The sequence below is a fragment of the Triturus cristatus genome, chromosome 1_1 (genome assembly GCF_964204655.1).
Source record: "Triturus cristatus chromosome 1_1, aTriCri1.1, whole genome shotgun sequence".
NCBI classification, from domain to species: Eukaryota; Metazoa; Chordata; class Amphibia; order Caudata; family Salamandridae; genus Triturus; species Triturus cristatus.
The window spans coordinates 80,228,294-80,249,427 of record NC_140579.1 but is presented as its reverse complement, the minus strand read 5'-3'; the positions used below and the strand labels follow the sequence as shown (position 1 = coordinate 80,249,427).

At 51.2% G+C, this 21,134-nt stretch overlaps 1 protein-coding gene across 1 annotated transcript in view; it reads left to right on the top strand.

The window, feature by feature from the left end:
* The first annotated feature begins 19,701 nt into the window (after positions 1-19,701).
* Positions 19,702-21,134, top strand: part of LOC146869502 (E3 ubiquitin-protein ligase TRIM39-like) — a 153,322-nt gene continuing 151,889 nt past the window's right edge. Inside the window, exon 1 of the mRNA XM_085601337.1 lies at positions 19,702-20,701. Within this exon, the coding sequence (XP_085457463.1) occupies positions 20,285-20,701 (417 nt within the window). The 5' untranslated portion in view covers positions 19,702-20,284. The remainder of the gene's footprint in view (positions 20,702-21,134) is intronic.

Genomic DNA, 21,134 nt, shown 5'->3' with positions numbered 1-21,134 from the left:
CCAGTTACGTTACAAAAAAACAGTGGAACACAATAAAACATTACAAAGAAAAACAGGAGACTAAAAATGATGGTTACATAGACACAAATTCAGATAAAGCACGCAGGAGAGAGGAATGTACAGGAAAAAATACACAATTTTACAATGAGGAGCGAACTACCAAGAGGGGCCTGAGAATGAAAGTATTAGTTCTCAAAGTGTCTTTGGAAGAGGAGAGATTTGAGATCAGCTTTGAAGATCCGGGTAGAGGAGGTAGCACGGAGCAATGGGGGAAGTGAGTTCCATATTCTCACCGCATTGCCTGAGAAGGATTGCGCCATCGATCTTTCCCTTTTGAAGACGGGGGGGGGCTCAAGCAGAAGCTTTTCCGCATTGCGAGAGGGTCGAGAGCCTCCGGACAATTTCAATTTGTTTGCCAGGTAACGAGGGGAGGACGTGTGTAAGGTTTTATGTGTGATGCAAGCAGTTTTGTAAATGGATCTTGCCTCAATCGGAAGCCATCGAAGAGAGGACAGGATAGGGGTTTTTAAGGGGCATATTAACAAGGAACAGGGAAAATTAACGCTAAGGGCGCTTAGCGTTAATTTTTTTAACGCCCGCTATCGCTGGATAATATCGCCTGGTTATCGCATTATTAACAACGCTAATCGCCTAGGCGATAAAAAAATCCAGCGACAGCGGCATTTTGGGAGGTTATCGCTGGTAATGCAGCGATAAAACTACAAGTATAGGGATATCCTTGTTGATAGCCCATGGTGGACTTAGCCATGTAATCCACCTCCCATTGGATTACATAGCTAAGTCTGAAAATTAGCAGACGTAAAAAAGCAGCGTTAACCGTGGTTAGCGCTGCTTTTTTTTGTCTCTAACAGGGTTAGCGTGAAGCTTGATGATAGGAGAAATTTTGCTTAGCGACATTTCTCCTATTATTTTGCTCTGGAACGCCACTTTGCATCTCATTAGAGATGCAAAGGGAAGCGTAGTGAAAAAAGGTGCTAACATGCAATTTTGCATGTTAGCACCCTGTTGTTGCTAGCGCGATATTTTTATCTCCGCTTCTTTGGCTTTGGCCGGTAAGAGGGAGGCTGGTAGGTTCTGACAGAGGAGATAGTCTGAATAGTGAACTGCGTAGAATTCTTAGGAGAGGATGGTGGAGGGGGGGTGATGCTGGTGGACATGTAGCTGGCTAGTAAGTTGGAGATGCCTGTAGAGGACAGACTGTTGGCTTTATTGGGGTGCGGGAGCACGGAACTCCTCGGGAGGATATTAGGGAAGGGGGACATCTTGGCGCTTAAAAGTGAGATAGAAGCTACAAGCTGGGAGATAGAAGAGATGAGAGAATCAAGTTTATTTTCCAGGGAGAGGAGAGCAGAGCACGGAGTGTTGGGAGGCACGAAGGAAAAGGGTGGGAGTGCGGAGGGTGTGTGGGGACGGGGAGGGGTGGGGAGGAACAGGATAAGGGAGGTGGTGCAGAGGGTGATTGAGGGCGGGCGGGATGGAGGATCGGGAAACTGGAGGGAGAGCAGGGAGTGCGGGAGGACAGGGCAGGGTAGGGGAACGGGATAAGGGAGGAAGTGCAGAGGGTCGGAGGGGTAGGGGAATGGGTGGGGATTTGGGGAGCAAGGGTGGAAGGTGTGGGAAGGTGGTGGGCGATAGGAGTGTATGGAAACACAGTGGTGGGAAGAGAAAAATTATTACTGGTGTTGAACAGAGAGGAGGAGTGGAGATCAACAATAGGAGGAGAAGGTTGAGGAGTAGGAGGGGGGTCAAATGAAGGCCAAAGGAAAGGGGATAGGAGAGGAGAAGAGGCTGAGCAGGGAGGGGAGGCCAGGGGGTTAGATGAATGCCACAGGTTCGTGGAGAAGAGGGGAGAGGTGGCTGTACAGGGGGGGGAATGAGGGGGGTCCCAGGAAGGCCATGAGTATGGGGAGAAAAGAGAGGATGGTGCTGGACAGGAACTGTAGGTTATGAACGGTGGATGAAGGGGGACAGGTGCCAGGTGGAGTGGGGGGGATTGGGCTAGGTGGAAACTGAGGGAGAATGGGACTGCAAGGTCAGAGGGAGAGACGAGGAAGTAGTTGTCAAGGAGGGAGACATGGTTGGGAAGCAAAGGAAGAGGGAGGGGAGGTTGAAGAGAGAGGGGAGGTGGAAGAGAAGAATTTGGGGAGGGAGACATGGTTGGGAAGCAAAGGAAGAGGGAGGGGAGGTTGAAGAGAGAGGAGAGCGGGGAGGTGGAAGAGAAGAATTTGGGGTAAGGGGGATGGGGAAGAGAGGAAAGGTATAGGGTGAAAGGGGGAGGGAAAGGGGAAGGTAAGGAAAGTTGAACGGTAGAACTGGTTGTAAAACAGGTGGACTAAGAAGGGGGAAGGTTGGATGGATTAGAGGGGAGGCGAAAGCGTTATAGACTCGGGCAGGTGCAGGGTGGGGAGGGGAGTGGGTGCCGGAGGCAAGGCAGACGGGATAGGGGGAGGAACATATTGGGAAGTGGGAAGAGTGGGAGAGGAGGGCGCAGAAGAAGGGGGGAATAAAGGGTGGGCCTGTGACTCCCGGGAACGTGGCCTGATGGCCCATCGGGGAGTCAGGGGGGAGAAAGGAGAGGAGCTCAAGGAAGAATCTAGGGAGATCATAGTTGTATGGGTTGGACAAAGGGAGTGGAAAAGATGGTCAAAGAGAGAGAGACATGAGACTGTAGCTTGAATCATGACAGTGCCATTATTGTAAAGTGTAATGGTGAGAGAGCCACTAAAGCTGGCGGAAGGGGAAATATTTAGCTGCTGTCCATGCGGGATAGATGAGGAGGAGGAGACGTTAAAGGAATTGTAGTAGCTGGTGGACCAGGAAGGGATATCGTGAGTGAAAAAATCAGGTCATTTTTGAGCTTCTCTAGGCACCCATTGTGGAATTGATCAACAAAGAGGGAATCAGGAACTGTTCAATGGGGTTGTGCTTGAACCGTTTTGCTGCTGCTTTGAACAGATTAGGGGATAAATGACTTTGAAGCAGTTAACTCAGGACTTAATTCGAATGGAAGCCATGATAGGGAGGGAAGGGGCCACTAGGGTAGCGATAGCGCAGCGAATAAGAATAGGAGGGCGCATATTCCGGAGGTCGAGTGAGGATAATATAATAAGATTGTGGACAGGAGGCAACTAGAAGTGCAGGGCCAGGGATTCTGGTCTAACTCCCCTCTAAACCATCGTACCGGTGGCATAGAGGGCTAGTTTGTTTCCCGTGGCGGAACTAGAACGTACTTCAAGTAAGATTCCTTCTCTGAGCTATCCGCAGTTTCCGTTGGACCTAGAGCAACGCCTTGCTCTGTGGAAGATTCCATTGTGCGCGTTTGGCGCCTGCTTTCAAATGGGGTTATTTAGGGTCTAACTTGCCCAAGTTCCCGAAACAATGGTTTCTTTCTGCTCAGCTCCCCCCACAGACGTGTCTCACCATGCAGTTGTTTATGGCGTCGCAGACAACAAACTTCTGATGTTAACCTTGGCTTTGTGGGTGAATAACTAGTCCCGCAAAGGTCAGTGCAGTGGACTGGAACCCTCGAATTCCCTCTATTAAACTGACTGCGTAGCCACTAGCACGGTGTAGTAGCCACTGACTTCACGACAATCGCATCGGTTGACAGGGGACCAATGGCACAATGCTACCAAAGGCAAAGATCAGCTGTTGTAATATTGCGCAGGTGTACCACAGCACCGTCTCCACCAGAAAGCAGGGGGGGCACCACTAATAGGATACAGTTCTGTGGGCAACAACGGAGCTAGTTGCCGCCACAGAAAAGGCAGAGTCAGAGTCACATACAATGCGGAAGGCTCGCAGTGTTTAGGTGCACAACCACAGGGTCAGTAGCTAGCCTGTGGATTCCCAGAATACACAAAGAGGGCAACTCTGCCAACCAATGTGCATGAAGCGGATGGTGGGTATGTGAAGAGGAAACCATGCCCAGGTCGCGGAACGCAAGAAGGGTGACCCGGCGAGCCACCACAGTCCTCAAGCCACCCCCGCAGAATTTACAAGGGGGGAGGCCAGGGGCTGCCCGTGTCCAGTCGCAGCCAACACCCACAGCGCACCAGCTGGCCCAAGTCAGAGCGACTGTCAGATGGAGGGGGCAGGCAGGGGCACAAATAACAATCAAGGTGCAGCAGTCCCGCGTTAGCACACCCCGGGGCCACCAGACAAGAGAAATTAGACGGGCCCCGGTCGCGCAACGGGAGCACATCCAGTCCAAGGTCAGCTATTAGGCCAGCCCCACTCACCTCGTCGTCGCCTTATACCGCTGAGATGGCACCGGCAATCGTCGCCACCTCCGCACTCCAGCTCAGCCGCAGGCAGCAGTTGATCAAATTTCAAAGTCATTCCGCAGTCCCGCCAGGACGGCCCACGAGCCTCACCACCTGCACTCCGGTGCAGTGAGTTCTGTACCCGCCGGCCGGCTCCACTACACTGCGATGCATCAGCTGCTCGCTTCCCGCAGTGCGGAGCTCCCCACCGTGTCCCTGGAGTTCGCGCTGGGTCACGATCAAATGTAGAAAGACTTGCAGATGTCTTCGCACCGGAGAAAAAATGTCGGTAGCGGTGGTATTTATTGGTGCAGATCTTACTAGACAGTGGCAGTGGCAGCTGCAGTCGTCCCTTTTACTTTCCTTCTCTTAGCCTCGGTGACTTTGGTCAAGCTCATCCGCATTTATACGCAGTTCTTGTTGCGTCCCTGAGTCGTCTCTCACCGTGGAGTGGGGGCCGTACTCCCTCCCCGAGAATTTGGTTCTGGTCCTCCTGCCTGCTCTGCTGGTGCGGGGGTCGCCTCTTCCACCCTGGCACCCCCCTCTCCACTCAAACTCTGTTCATCTCTATCGGTCCGGTCCGGTCCCTCTCTTCACGCTGGCTTCTTGCCCCGTTGCCCGGCTGGAGATGGCTGTCTCTAGACTTCTAGGAGGGGGTGTCTCGGGAAGAGTTTTTTGGATGAGGGAGGGGGCAGGTGGTGTGAATGTAATTTTTAGGTCTCGCTGAGCCAGCGCATGTGCTGCTCTGCGAGAAATTTAGTGTACGGGTTTCCAAAGTGCTGCCACAGGCTTTTGGTGGCCTAGCGCTTGCGTTCACACGAGTGCGCACGCACGCAGCCGCCATCTGCCTCCCTTCCAGCACAATCACTTTCACATGCTGCTGCGCATCACCAGTGTGTCGTTTTGTATTTTTTTAACATTACTATAAGCTTCCCGCGTTGCGCGGCCAATGCTTGTTTTATCTAAGGCTCAAAGTTTCTTTTCTATTTGATGTTTAATGTTCTAGTTTTATCCTATACCCCAAACACTGTTACTCATTTGCCTCTGAGCGTGTGCTGGTATTTAAGGATATTACATTTTGTCGTATTGTCCGTCTGTGATTTTTTGGGTGTCAATATCTAATATTTGACCATTCTTGAGAGCTCGATCTGGTTTCGTCTGTGTCACACCCACCACGAGTTCCCACACTTGAATACAACACAGTGCCTGCAGAATTCCACGTGATTTACAATAAAGTGAGATTCCATGGTTCTCGTTTTTGCAATGCTTTTCTAAGGCGGTAATCTGCTGGCAATTGCGCACTGCATGTTTTTATCCTGTCGCACGTATTTTTGTTTCTGTTGCACCTCTGAGCAGGAGGGGGTGTGTGGTAAGTTTTGTTAAGAAACACAGGGGCCATGAATCGCAGCTTATTTATATGAAGGGTGTTAGACCTGTCAGCCCTTTGGGTGGTCCCTCCTCATCATTATTTATTTTGTCCCACTTTTGCCTCAAACCCTGTTTGAATTTTTCCTTTTTGGGAACCACCAGACTTTTTCGTGTTGCTGCAGATTCAGGGAGCCATTTTAGCTACCCCTGAAACTTCTGTCTGAGGGCCTGGAGCACAAAATGGTGGCCACCTGTGACATCACCAGCATCCACTGGAACCTGCTAGCACCTTCCAGAACATTCCAGAACCCTGTGACAGTTGGAGGCGGTTTAGAATGTTGGGAAGCTAAGACAGAGTGTTGGCAGTTGGAGCTGGCAGTTGGCACCTGACTGGTGAAGAGTGAGCAGCAGAAACCTGAAGGAGGAAGGAGTGAGAAAGCAGGGGTGGAAACTTGTGCCTGGAGTGGGGTCCATAAACCCACCCGTGATACTAGTCCCTACCGACTGAGCCCAGCCTGGAGCCCTGTGTGGGAAGAAGCCAGAAAAACCATCCTAAGGACCTGGACAGCAGGAACAGGCCTTAGAAACAGAGAACAGCAAGATCCTGACCTGGAAACTGGTTTCCCTGGAGTCCGACGTCGAGTAGCCTGAGACCTGGAGCCCGAGGTGGAGAAGCGGCGCTGACTGGAAAAGCAGACGTCGTACCCGGAGCCGCCAGAGGTCGAGAGAGGGCGCCGTCAGAGGTCGTGAGGAGTACCAGAGGTCGAGGAGGAAGTCACCCGAGGTCGAGTGAGCGGCGTCATCGGAGGAGTGAAGTCCGCCCTCCGGAGTCGCCGGAGACCGAGGTGAAGCGTGCCGGAGGTCGGGAGTGGAGATCGCACTCCGGAGTCGCCGGAACCTGAGAGAATCGTGCCGGAGGTCGGGAGTGGAGGTCGCACTCCGGAGTCGCCGGAAACCTAAGGAGAGGAGCACCGGAGGTCGGGAGTGAGGATCGCACTCCGGAGCCGCCGGAAGTCGACATCGAGTCAAGGCCGGCCGACGTCATCGAATCCGAGGTCGCCATCGGACCGGAGCCGCCCGAAGTCGACATCGAGTAAAGACTGCCCGACGCCATCGAATCGGAGGTCGAGATCGAACCGAGGCCGCCGACATCGGAACCGGAACCGCCTACCGGCGTCGACACGACTCCAGCGGCGTCGGAGCATCAGAAAAAGGGCAGTAAGTGGAGTAGAGGGCGCCTAAGGCCCTGTGGAGACCTGAGAGACTGCTCTAAGGGGCTAGGGAGGTGCTGGAACCAACCTGACTGTGCCAGGGGTGAACTGGGACTAATCTAGAGAGGTTGTGTGGAGAGAGAGAGCCAGGTCTCTGGTATTTCCCCCTTGATCTACCTCAGTTTAGGCCTCAGCCTTGTCCAAGCCAGGGAGTAGACACCCTCAAGCCTTCCACATCCCCACAAGCTGTGCCTGGGCCAAATCAGCCCTTAGGAATTCAAATATGATCTGATTCTATGAGTGTCACTGTCAGCTTTTAATTATTTATTAGGGGCACTGTATTTATTGTATTTAACCTATTTATTGCTTCACTGTATTTATTGGTCCACAGTATTTATTGATGCACAATATTTATTGGTTTACAGTATTTATTGCCTCAGAATATTTAATTGCCTGTATGTATTGCACTTATATATATGCCTTCATTATTTATGATCACCCCTATTTATTGAATCATTAAGCCAGTATTTATTTGACCTGCACTATTTAAAAAGTTTGTATATTGTGATTGTTATTTATTTATCTAATCAGCAACTAAGAGAAAAAGAAGATAAAGAAAGATATTTTCATAATTTTTACGGTGTAGAGTCGTTTTTGGAACGGATGCACGCATGGTTATTGTGTGGGTATGTCGTATGCTTAGCACGGAGCCTGATTCCTGACCACTCGAGCCAAGCTACCACACTGTATGTCCTGGAGAGACCCCGTTACCACCAACCTCTTCCGGTGTGGGAGTGGGGTATTTCCAACATTAATTGGTGTTCAGTGGTGGGATAGAGCTGTGCCTACGTATACTCAACAATAACTGTGGGTAGTCCATAGGCCTACACCGGGAGTTTTCTCAAAGCGGCCTTCCTAATTGTGGGTTTTTGTTTTTTCCAAATTTACTCTGGTGGTGGGAGGAGGTATTATTAAAGGTACCCCCCTGCATAGTTACTGCACAAAACCTGTCCTCTGACCTGAGTGGGCGAGATGGAGTTTGTACTAGAAAATCTAGAAACGTACACTGTGGCCCAACTCAGGGAGTTTTGCCAGCGGGAGGGGGTGTACTGTCCCCCAGGAGCAAAGAAGGGTGCACTCCAAACCAGCTTAAGGGCTTGGGGGGAGGCACGACGGGAAAGCAAGGCTGAGGAGGAAGACAGGGATGGAGAGCCTGACACCGAGGGGGCTGAGATGTACCAACCTGAGGTGGGGAACCTGTCAGCGGGGCCCAGGACACTCTCCAGGAAGGGCAGCAGTGCCTCTAGCGGTGGCTTGTCTGAAGTGGAGTTAACAGACCGGAGGGAGAAAAGACAGCTCACATGGGACTTAGCAAGGCTGGAGAAGGAGAAGGAGGAGCAGAGGATGGCCCATGAATTACGACTGAAAGAAATAGATCTTCAGATCCTGAGAATCGGGGCACAACCTGTTCCTAATGGTGGCAGCCAAACCCAAGAGATCACCAGGGAACCTAAACCATACCTGCCAAAGGACATAGTAGCTAGCTATGGAGTGGGCGACGATATCGCCAAGTGGCTAGCGGCCTATGAGGTCTCGTTGAGGGCCCATGGGGTTCCAGAGAAGTACTGGGGAGGGGGATTGTACAAGTACATGCCTCCAGCTGGTAGGGATGCTTTATTGGCCCTCGAGGAGGATGAGCAGACCCACTACCCCACCATGAAACTGGCACTCATCAGAAAGTTTGGACTAACACCTGAAAAGTACAGACAGAAGTTCAGGGGTAGTCACAAACTGGGCACACAGAATTGGGTGGACTTTCTGGACTATGCAAAGAAGGCACTGGAAGGTTGGATTCAGGGCAGTGAAGTGAGGAACTACGAGGGGTTGTTTGACCTAGTACTGAAGGAACACCTGCTCGAGAAATGTTTCCCTGAACTGCGGCAACACCTGGTGGATAGCAAGCTGACCAGTCCCCGGAAGCTTGCTGAGGAGGCGGACATTTGGGCTAGTACCCGGGTGTCCACAAGGGGGACTGGAGGGGATACTCAAAAGGCCGGACAGGGCGCCCCCCAGAAGAAAGAGGGAGGGGAAAAGAAAAAGGAGTTCTCCAAAGGCCCCCAAAATAACTTCCAAGGGAAGGGAACCGGATTCACCCCTAGGGCTAACCCACCCAGAAACCCTAATCCTGGCCAGAGTCAGCAGCCAAGGGTTGTCCATTGCTATGAGTGCGGTGGCGTTGGACACTATAAAGGAGATCCGAAGTGCTTGAAACGACCACCCCCTCCCACTGGAGGAAAGACCCCCGGAGTAGCTAGTGTAGTGCTCGGGGAGGAGATGCCCTTAACCAAGGGAAGGGAGTGGGCGGGTGTCACTTTAGTGTCCCTGGGAGAACGGGAGATGGTTCCTAAGATCCAGGTGCCCGCAAATACCGCAAAGTATGGGCAGTGGGTCACCATCAACGGCCAAAGAGGGGAGGCTCTGAGAGACACAGGAGCCAGTATGACTATGGTGCGTAGCCAACTGGTGTCTCCAGAGCAGGTAATTCCCGATGTACTCCACCCAGCCGCGATGGCTGACGGCAGAACAGGCCACTATCCCGTGGCCGAGGTTCCCTTTGAATGGGGGGGGGTTGCAGGTTCACTTCGAGTTGCCGTAAGCCCTGCCGTGCCAGTCGATTGTCTGCTGGGGAATGACATGGAGCACAACGCTTGGAAGGAGGTGGAATACCGGACTCACACCGAGATGCTGGGTACACCTGACTGGGCCTGTGTTAGCACAAGGTCCGCGACTACCCGAAGAGGGAGTTCATTTCGGCTGGAGCCTGGAACAAAGGCCCAGCCAGCTGCCAGTCAAGGGAAGAACCGAGGACAGGAGGAGCCTGCCTCGGCGTCCCCACCCCGTAGGACGGATAGGCCACCGGAGGTGGTGGACCAGGAGTCTGCGGTGGGGGACGTTACCAACCTGGAGGACCTACCCATCCCGGCCGAGTGGCATGTGGAGGGAGGCCCGTCCAGGGAGGAATTCTGCCAGGGCCAGAGGGAGTGCCCTACCCTTGAGGGGCTGAGGCGACAGGCCGAAGCCCAGGCAGCAGGGAACGTTGAAGGGAACTACAGTGTTTACTGGGAGGATGGCCTCCTCTACAGTGAACCCAAGGCACCCCTACATGGATCGTCACGAGCCTTGGTAGTTCCTCAACGTTATCGAGCCTTCCTTCTGGAGTTGGCTCACGAGATACCATTGGCAGGACACCTGGGGCAAGACAAGACCTTCGCCCGTCTTGTCCCACACTTTTATTGGCCTCAGATGAAAGTGTCGTCCGATACCTACTGCCGGACATGTGTGTCTTGCCAAGCCAGTGGGAAAACAGGGGTGAAGCTGAAAGCTCCCCTGGAACCACTTCCTGTCGTTAGCACCCCCTTTGAAAGGGTGGGCATCGACATTGTGGGTCCGTTAGATCCACCGACTACAGCTGGTCACAGGTTTATCCTGGTTCTGGTGGATCATGCCACACGGTACCCAGAGGCAATACCTCTGAGGACCATAACAGCACCTGTTGTGGCTAGGGCCCTGATGGGAATCTTTACCCGAGTGGGTTTTCCCAAGGAAGTTGTGTCCGACAGGGGGACCAACTTCATGTCAGCGTACATGCGGGCCATGTGGAAGGAGTGTGGAGTGACATACCGGTTCACCACTCCTTACCACCCCCAGACAAATGGTCTGGTGGAGAGGTTTAACAAAACCTTGAAGGGCATGATCAGAAGTCTGCCTGAAAGCCTGCGGAGGAAATGGGACGTCCTCCTACCCTGTTTACTTTTTTCCTACAGGGAAGTGCCACAGAAGGGAGTGGGCTTCAGCCCCTTCGAGCTTCTGTATGGGCACCCTGTACGTGGACCTCTCAACCTGGTGAGAGACGGATGGGAAAGAACTCCCAGAAAGCTTCCCCAGGATGTGGTGAGCTACATGCTGGCCTTCCGGAGCCAAATGGCTAAGTTGTGGAAGCAAGCTTCTGACAACTTGGAAGCCAGCCAAGCAGTGATGAAGGCGTGGTATGACCACAACGCTCACCCGGTGGAGTTGGAGCCTGGCCAGAAGGTGTGGGTGATCGAACCGGGAGAGCTTAGTGCCCTCCAGGATCGCTGGTCAGGACCCTTTGAGGTGTTGGAGAAGAAGGGTAAGGCTACCTACTTGGTGGACCTGAAGACCCCTCGTCAGCCCCTGCGGGTGCTGCATGCCAACCGCCTCAAACCCCACCACGAGAGGCCCGAAGTCATCTTGATGATGGTGACTGACGGAGGAGAGGACGTGGAAAGCGAGCCTCTCCCTGATCTGTTTGCGTCTCAAGAGAAGGATGGGTCGGTGGAGGGAGTGATTCTCTCCCCATCTCTAACTCCTGAACAGCAGGAGGACTGTCGCCAGGTCCTGGGGCAGTACTCCTCGTTGTTCTCCCTTGTCCCGGGTAGGACTCACCTGTGCGTCCATGACGTGGACACAGGAGACAGCCCACCTGTGAAGTCCAAGATCTACCGGATGTCAGACAAGGTGAAGGCCAGCATTCATAGTGAAGTCACTAAGATGCTGGAGCTAGGAGTGATCGAACCTTCTAGCAGCCCCTGGTCCAGTCCGGTGGTGTTAGTACCAAAAGCTGCACCACCGGGTGCCCAACCAGAACTGAGGTTCTGTGTGGACTATCGGGGACTGAATTCAGTGACCAAAACTGATGCTCATCCGATCCCTAGGGCGGATGAATTGATTGACCGGCTGGGAGCTGCCCAATATCTAAGTACCTTTGACCTTACTTCTGGGTACTGGCAGATCTCTTTGACTGATGGAGCAAGGGAAAGATCAGCCTTCTCCACGCCCAATGGCCACAACCAGTTCTGTGTGATGCCCTTTGGGCTCAAGAACGCACCTGCCACGTTTCAGCGCCTGGTAAACCAGATCCTCACCGGAATGGAGAGTTTCTCTGCTGCTTATCTGGATGACATAGCCGTCTTCAGTAACAGCTGGGAGGATCACTTGCGTCACCTGCAAGCTGTTCTCCAGGCCCTGAGACAAGCTGGATTGACGATCAAGGCCAGCAAGTGCCAGATCGGGCAGGGGTCGGTAGTGTACCTTGGACACTTGGTGGGTAGGGGAGCGGTGCAACCCCTCCAGGCGAAGATCGAGGCCATCATAGCCTGGGAACCCCCCAAGACACAGACTGAGGTCCGAGCATTTTTGGGCCTCACGGGATACTACCGCCGCTTCGTGAAGGGGTACGGTACCATCGTATCCCCCCTCACGGAGCTCACGTCCAAGAAACAACCTCGACGGGTAGTCTGGACGGAGGCTTGTCAGCAAGCCTTTGAGAGATTGAAGAAAGCCATGTGCGAGGCCCCGGTCTTAAGGGCCCCAGACTTTTCCAAGGAGTTCATTGTCCAGACAGATGCATCAGAACATGGCATTGGGGCAGTGTTATCGCAACTCAACGAAGAGGGTCTGGATCAACCCGTGGTCTTCCTATCCCGGAGACTACTTCCCAGGGAACAGAAGTGGAGTGCAATAGAGCGTGAAGCCTTCGCAGTGGTATGGGCTCTGAAGAAGTTGCGGCCATACCTGTTTGGCTCGCACTTCCTGGTTCAGACCGACCACAGACCCCTTCGTTGGCTGATGCAAATGAAGGGGGAGAATCCCAAGTTGTTGAGGTGGTCTATTTCCCTACAGGGAATGGACTTTCAGGTGGAACATCGGCCTGGAGTGGACCACACCAATGCAGACGGTCTCTCAAGGTATTTCCGCCTTAGTGATGAGAACTCCCAAGGGGTTGGGTAGCTCTCCCCACTTTCAGCTGGGGGGGACGCGTGTGAGACCTGTCAGCCCTTTGGGTGGTCCCTCCTCATCATTATTTATTTTGTCCCACTTTTGCCTCAAACCCTGTTTGAATTTTTCCTTTTTGGGAACCACCAGACTTTTTCGTGTTGCTGCAGATTCAGGGAGCCATTTTAGCTACCCCTGAAACTTCTGTCTGAGGGCCTGGAGCACAAAATGGTGGCCACCTGTGACATCACCAGCATCCACTGGAACCTGCTAGCACCTTCCAGAACATTCCAGAACCCTGTGACAGTTGGAGGCGGTTTAGAATGTTGGGAAGCTAAGACAGAGTGTTGGCAGTTGGAGCTGGCAGTTGGCACCTGACTGGTGAAGAGTGAGCAGCAGAAACCTGAAGGAGGAAGGAGTGAGGCAGCAGGGGTGGAAACTTGTGCCTGGAGTGGGGTCCATAAACCCACCCGTGATACTAGTCCCTACTGACTGAGCCCAGCCTGGAGCCCTGTGTGGGAAGAAGCCAGAAAAACCATCCTAAGGACCTGGACAGCAGGAACAGGCCTTAGAAACAGAGAACAGCAAGATCCTGACCTGGAAACTGGTTTCCCTGGAGTCCGACGTCGAGTAGCCTGAGACCTGGAGCCCGAGGTGGAGAAGCGGCGCTGACTGGAAAAGCAGACGTCGTACCCGGAGCCGCCAGAGGTCGAGAGAGGGTGCCGTCAGAGGTCGTGAGGAGTACCAGAGGTCGAGGAGGAAGTCACCCGAGGTCGAGTGAGCGGCGTCATCGGAGGAGTGAAGTCCGCCCTCCGGAGTCGCCGGAGACCGAGGTGAAGCGTGCCGGAGGTCGGGAGTGGAGATCGCACTCCGGAGTCGCCGGAACCTGAGAGAATCGTACCGGAGGTCGGGAGTGGAGGTCGCACTCCGGAGTCGCCGGAAACCTAAGGAGAGGAGCACCGGAGGTCGGGAGTGAGGATCGCACTCCGGAGCCGCCGGAAGTCGACATCGAGTCAAGGCCGGCCGACGTCATCGAATCCGAGGTCGCCATCGGACCGGAGCCGCCCGAAGTCGACATCGAGTAAAGACTGCCCGACGCCATCGAATCGGAGGTCGAGATCGAACCGAGGCCGCCGACATCGGAACCGGAACCGCCTACCGGCGTCGACACGACTCCAGCGGCGTCGGAGCATCAGAAAAAGGGCAGTAAGTGGAGTAGAGGGCGCCTAAGGCCCTGTGGAGACCTGAGAGACTGCTCTAAGGGGCTAGGGAGGTGCTGGAACCAACCTGACTGTGCCAGGGGTGAACTGGGACTAATCTAGAGAGGTTGTGTGGAGAGAGAGAGCCAGGTCTCTGGTATTCCCCCCTTGATCTACCTCAGTTTAGGCCTCAGCCTTGTCCAAGCCAGGGAGTAGACACCCTCAAGCCTTCCACATCCCCACAAGCTGTGCCTGGGCCAAATCAGCCCTTAGCAATTCAAATATGATCTGATTCTATGAGGGTCACTGTCAGCTTTTAATTATTTATTAGGGGCACTGTATTTATTGTATTTAACCTATTTATTGCTTCACTGTATTTATTGGTCCACAGTATTTATTGATGCACAATATTTATTGGTTTACAGTATTTATTGCCTCAGAATATTTAATTGCCTGCATGTATTGCACTTATATATATGCCTTCATTATTTATGATCACCCCTATTTATTGAATCATTAAGCCAGTATTTATTTGACCTGCACTATTTAAAAAGTTTGTATATTGTGATTGTTATTTATTTATCTAATCAGCAACTAAGAGAAAAAGAAGATAAAGAAAGATATTTTCATAATTTTTACGGTGTAGAGTCGTTTTTGGAACGGATGCACGCATGGTTATTGTGTGGGTATGTCGTATGCTTAGCACGGAGCCTGATTCCTGACCACTCGAGCCAAGCTACCACAGTGTGTCCGGAAGGCCACCACCACCCTTTCAGAGTGGGAGTGTGGTTTTCCAACAAAGGGTAATCACAATTGGCTTCTTTATATACAATGTATTCATCATGCAGCATGGCTCCTGCAGCCAGGCCTCGCCCCCTTGTTTCATGCCCTCAGAGGCCGCCTCATCCCCCCTCCCCTGCCGGACCCCATAGTTCAGTGGAAGAGATAAGGACATTCCTGACATAGCGATACCATGAGGCGCACTTTTAATAATCTGCCATCGCCCTTTCCTGCCCCCTCCACCTTCAGCAGGGCCTCCTGACATCCCACAGCCTCCCTTCCAGCAAAGCCAGGTGCCCAGCAAACCCCCAAGTGCCAATCAACACACACCCAGCTGTACATGGGCAGGCACTTTCAGCCACGGAGTACCTACACTCGCTGAATTTGAAATGGAGACAACCAGGATTTATCAGCAGTATGCAGTACTTTTACTGTGAAAGTACCAGCACTTACCAGTAGCAAACAGGTATTCCCCTTGATACCTTTCCAGGGACTGAGGACCGCCACTGAGCGGCGTTAGCCCTTCATGGAAGCAGGGCGTATTTTCCATTTCAACAAAGGGGTGCTAAAGTAGCCGGATATTTTATTTTGATATAGACTTCTTAAACTTTTCATCTTGCAAACGTTACCAAATTAAAAAAAAATATGAACATTCAAGCCATCAGACTTCACAACATCACACACACACACAGGCCTTTATCCACCATACCACTGATCCCCCATAATAATGTGATCTGGGGTTCCCAAGTGAGCACCACTCAGCATCACTCAGAAAAGGTCAAAATATAACCAGCCTGTTTAAGTCTTCCATGACCATTTCAGGACACAGAATACGAAATTGCATTTTGTTTTCAAGAATAGGTGAGTTGAATTCTCACCATCACTGGGCAATGACACTCGCACATTGAGCTCAAGGGGTATGATTGATTTTATTCTTCAAGAGTTAATGTCAGAGAGTACTGTCAATTGGTTACAGAGATTATATATATACACACACACACAAACACACACACATTCACATATATATGGGCGTGCGTGTCTAAGGGGAAAGATGGAGATCTATGTGTGCATGTTTGTGATGGATGGAGACAGGGGCGTAGGAGACACTAAATTTCTGGGGGGGGACAGGGACAACCTTGTGCACTTTCCAGTGACCCTATACAAATCACCACCCGTTAAACAAATACAATCGCATACTTTCGAAGTGAAATATTGAGAAAAACAGGCATGTAGTCACAGTTTGCATGTATGCTTTATTGTTATTTACATTCATATAGTAATGAGACCAAATGTTTAAAAAAACATATATATGAATCTTGCATCTTAATGCACAAAGCAAACAAAGGCCGCTGACTTAGGGTGGGGGCGTCGTGTTTGCAAGTGCATTAGGGTTTGAAAAGTACCTGCTGCTGCATTCCTGGTCTCCAGCAATTTTCAGGCAACAATAAAAATGTGAAGATAACTTTGGTGATTAATGTTCTTTTTTTGAGAGAGATCGAAGGCTTGTCTAGTGAAAGTTTTAATTCAATAGGTCAGTGAGTTACTGCTTTTGTCTGAGATATTCTTTTGGTATTTGAAGTTTATAAGTTAAAATCCTAACATTGAACAGTGAGCTATTAACCGTCATCAAAGAGCTGCATAAAAACTTCAATGTATAGATTAGAACGTTATGATTTTTCCCCAGTCTTTCCCTATCCTAATGTTGGAAAATAGGTTCATTAGGATAGAAATCAATTCTGATTATTGAAGAGAACCCCCCAACCATGGTGTTATGTTTTACATTCTGAGTTTGTGTTTCTCTAGTGTTGCAAAGCCGCCCTGGGCACTCCCCAACTTTTTGCTGGCTGGTACTGGTGGTACCTGACTGACTGACCCTGGCCTCTGCCTAAACAGCCAGTGCTATTCTGGCACTTAAAAATACAGTGAAAACACCTACATACACTAGGGTTCACTATGGGTTAGGGTACCCCTATGATTGGCATGACCTCTCCTATAAGGCCCTAGTACATTAATTTTATTATTATTATTATTACTGAGTTTTATATCGCGCCTAGTTACCCTTGGGCATCCCCGCGCTCTTCCAGAAAAAAGACACCATAACACAAGACAGCGGCATTAGGCATAGGGCAGGGGGATTAGAACTACTTTTAAGTCCCTAGAATATAATAAGGCATGGCAGTTTAGAGGCCAGCAGCCCTTTCTGCGCTTGCATGTGTGCACTGCTGAAGCCTGAGGTCAGTTTAAAAGTAGCCCTGTGTTATAGGGCTGCTTTTAAAATGCAAATTGTGCCCAAACTCGACTTTTGGGTTTGGGGAACTTACAAATTCATCAACTACAATGTTGGGGCAAAATTAAGTGGAAAAATAACTATGGCTGTATCATATTTGCCACATAATACATCATCTGCTGCATAATCTAACGATTTCCTCCAAAACAATTTTGTAGCTCAAACGGATCCCAAATTACTAAAAGAAATGTGACTTGTGTTGCTGTGAAGTTTGGGGCCCTTTGCAAAGGTTAGTAAAGAAAACAATTCCTAAGAAAACAATTGGTCCCAGACACTCCTAATGACACTCAAATTAATACCTGTAGGAGAGTGTAGTATGCAATCAATTCATACAACCGAAAATGTATAATGTAAAGGCACATTCAACAGGGAAATTCATAGATAAGAGGCCAACCAAAGTCAATTAAATTGCAAACATCAATTTATTTCCCGCTGAATCATATTCATAAAATGCAAACTTAGGGGCTGACTACGATGGCAGGTGGACTTCAGTACCACCGCCATCGAATCGGGGAATGGGACCGCTGGCCTTCAAGGTGGAGGCCCCACGATAGGCATTACAATGCGACTGCCACTACGGTGTTTGCAGTGCCTATCTTTTACATTGCAGCAGATGCTGCTGGCTGCATCATCCGCCGCAAAGTAAAAAAAAAAAGGAACATGTTAAATATATCGGTGCCTGTCACATGGTGCAGTGATATGTTGTGGGGCATCATAGATGCCCCCCAGGACCCATGTCTAAGGGCCAGGGGTAAAGGGGCCTGCTACGGGCCCCCAATGTCCCTTTCGCCAGCATTTCCATGGCAGGTGAACCGCCATTGATAAGCTGGCGGGTAAGGGACATCGTAATCCCTGCTGCGGTGCACGGTAGGCACCACCAGCATTGTAGGAACCACGAGCCCCTCCACCACACCGGAGGGCTCAAAAAGCCCGTCGGGTGCGTGGTGGTTGGTCTTTCCGACCGCCAGGTAACCACCCGCCATTGTAATATGGCGGGCTGTGATGCAGTCACCAATGGCGGTGGGACCGCCACCGACGGGGTGACGTGGCGGTCCCACTGCCATTATAATCACCCCCTAAGTTTGGTGTGCATGCAAATCCTACATTGCCAACCCCTGGCAAGTTGCACTGCTAGTGCTCGAAAAAGGCCAATGGAGGTACCAATGGTTGAGGTGGACTGGCCTCAAGGGTCTTGTGACCTCAGTGACAGATTCACTGTCGATCTAGAATGTGCTTCTTCATATGCCTGCCCGTAAGACTGGAAGTGAACTGCAGTATGGATTGTGGTGGACAGGTCCACCTGCGGGTGCTAAGACACCTGGGCTTCTAAGGTCTATCGGGCCTTCTAAGGTGTAGCTTCGGAATAAGCTCTGTCAGGAGTGTGGTGTGAACTGGTCATGAGGGTCTGAACATGGTTCTCCAGTTCCAAATTCAGCAGCTCTGGCCAGAGTGCCACATTCTCTCCCGCACTGAACACCATATTGCCCCACTGAGAGAAACTCGAACTGCCTTCAGCACAACTCAATTGTGCTGCGACTAAATTCAAATTCTGCACTAGACAACAGTAAAATGCTGCCTGAAAAAAATGAATAACACCCTGGAAAAAGCAAACACTCATAGGAAATGCAAGAATAAGCAAAGCATGTGAACTGTAATCAGAAAAAAACATGGTTACCTTAACGGTTTTAAACTCATTATTCAGAAATCAGTAAGTGATTTTGCCTGAAAAGTTCAAGACATGGCTACAGGACCAGGAAGGGACCCCTTTCAATGTCCATTGCTTATATCCTTTCAAAATGTATGCAGTTTGGTTTAAAAAAGACCACATCCCCAAACACAGAGCCGCATTTTATAAGCTAAAATAATTAAAAAGTTGAAAAGGATCATATTAAACGTTTCCACACTACCCATCAACCAGGTATTGCAGTCCCTTTAGGAATGGCGCACTTACCCTCCCTGGGAAAACTATGTTGTTCAAAGAAAGAAGATAAAAAGAAAGTAGCGCTTTCACTGGCAAACTCAGTAAAGTGGCGCTAATGTGTGTGGGTGTAAATAACAGTCTGGCCTGTCTGCTATCCACTCTGTATTGCTTTATTTAGGTATTTAACCATTTTTTCTCTCCATTCCGAGGTTTTTCTTTTCTATAGAAAACGGTCAGAAAATGAGGACATTTACAGCCAAAGTGTTCAGCCTTTTTTGGATCAATTTCCCAGGGGAACAAATAAAGAAAAGGAGAGGCAAGAGAGAGTACCTTAAGAGCTGCCTCTTGAAATCAGCACTAAGCAGGAGCGAGACAGAGACAGAAAGAGATGGAGGAATAAAGAGAGGAGGGCAGACGCCAGAGGCAGATCAGGAGTAGTGGACACGGTCCTAGCGTTTATTTTTTCTCCGTTCTCTGCCCTTCCCAGAACGGCTGAGCCTTCCTGCAGCATAACAAAAGGCAGAGGGCGGGTGGCCTCTGACTCCAGGCAGGTCAAGTGCAGGGCCATTAGGTAGCGCTTTCGCGTTCTAATGGCCCTGCGATAACAGAAGGGAGAGGGGAAATTCCTTTGTCCCCTCATCCCCCCCACCCTTGTCCCCAGTGTCCCCCCCACTCCAAAATCTGGGGGGATATATCCCCCGCGTCCCCCACACTTCCTACACCCATGGTCCTCGGTAGAGCTATGGGCGGGGCCTGGCACAGGAGAAGCAAGTGGGTGCTCAGCCAGGAGTGAGCGCCCTCTGTAGAGCTGTGGGCGGGGCCTCGTACAGGCCAGCACGGGTGCTCAGATCAAGAGGGAGGGTCCTCGGTAGAGCTGTGGGTGAAGCCTGGTACAGGAACAGCACAGAGCGCTCAGTCAGGATTGAAGGTCCTTGGTAGAGCCGGGGGTGGGGCCCTGAGGAGGACAGCATGGGGTACTCAGTCAGGAGTGAGGGTCCTCGGTAGAGCTGTGGGCGGGCCTGTGGTAGGGACAGCAGGGGGTACTCAGTCAGGAGTGAGGGTCCTCGGTGGAGCTGTGGGCGGGCCTGTGGTAGGGACAGCAGGGGGTACTCAGTCAGGGGTGAGGGTCTGTGGTAGAGCTGTGGGTGGGGCCTGGTACAGGAACAGCACGGGGTACTCAGTCAGGAGTGAGGGTCCTCGGTGGAGCTGTGGCAGATGTGAAGAGAATCTTAGAACATAACAAATTACCGGTGCGTTTAGCTGAGAAAGGGGTAAAGCACAGGAGACAGTAACAACAGAGGAGTCAGTCCTGTCCTGCGCCTGTAACATGAACCCGGAAGTCCCAGCGCAGCCAGAGAGGGGCAGACGCACAGACACACCCACTTCACACAGAGAGAGAAACTGAAACTCAAGTTTACTTCCTGCATTTCTGAATCATGGCGACAGCAGCTCAGCTCGGGAACCTAAAGGAAGAGGCCACTTGTTCCATCTGTTTGGAATATTTTACTGATCCGGTGATGATCATTGAGTGTGGACACAACTTCTGCCGCTCCTGCATCACTCAGAGCTGGGAGGGAAGAGGTGGAAACTTCCCCTGTCCACAGTGCAGGGAAATATCTTCTGGGAAAAACCTCCAACCAAACAGACAACTAAAGAACGTGGTGGAAATGTTAAAACAGTTTCATCTGCCCCCAGTGAAGCCCCCAGAGGAGAATCTGTGTGAGAAACATGAAGAGAAACTGAGGCTGTTCTGTGCAGAGGATCAGAGGATGATATGCTGGGTTTGCCGAGAATCCAAGGAACATAAAACTCACTCAGCAAGTCCTGTAGAGGAGGCTGCAGAGGAGCACAAGGTACGTCTGTGGGCATTCAGGGACCACAAACTCACACTATGAACCCTGTTCAGGAGCCTGCAAAGTGGTACATGTTGTGTGTGTGTGTGTTTGTTTGTGTTCTGGACGGACAACAGAAGAGCACAAGGTGTGTCAGTGGAAATTCAGAGATCAGAAAGTCACTTGATGAGCCACATCAAGGGGCAGCCTCAGAACCACAGCTGTGTGTACACATGTTCAGAGGTCACAAGTCACCCTGTGTGTCCCATTGAGGAGGCTGCAGAAAACAAGAAGGAACGTTTGTGGATTTCGAGGGATCGCCAGGCACCCCATGGCTCGATATAGGAGGCTGCTGAATGGTATTAGGCACGTGTGACACTGTTTACGCATCATATTGCACCATGTGGCCCCCAAAGTGAAGACTCAGCAAGGTCTGTGTGTGGATGTTCAGGGT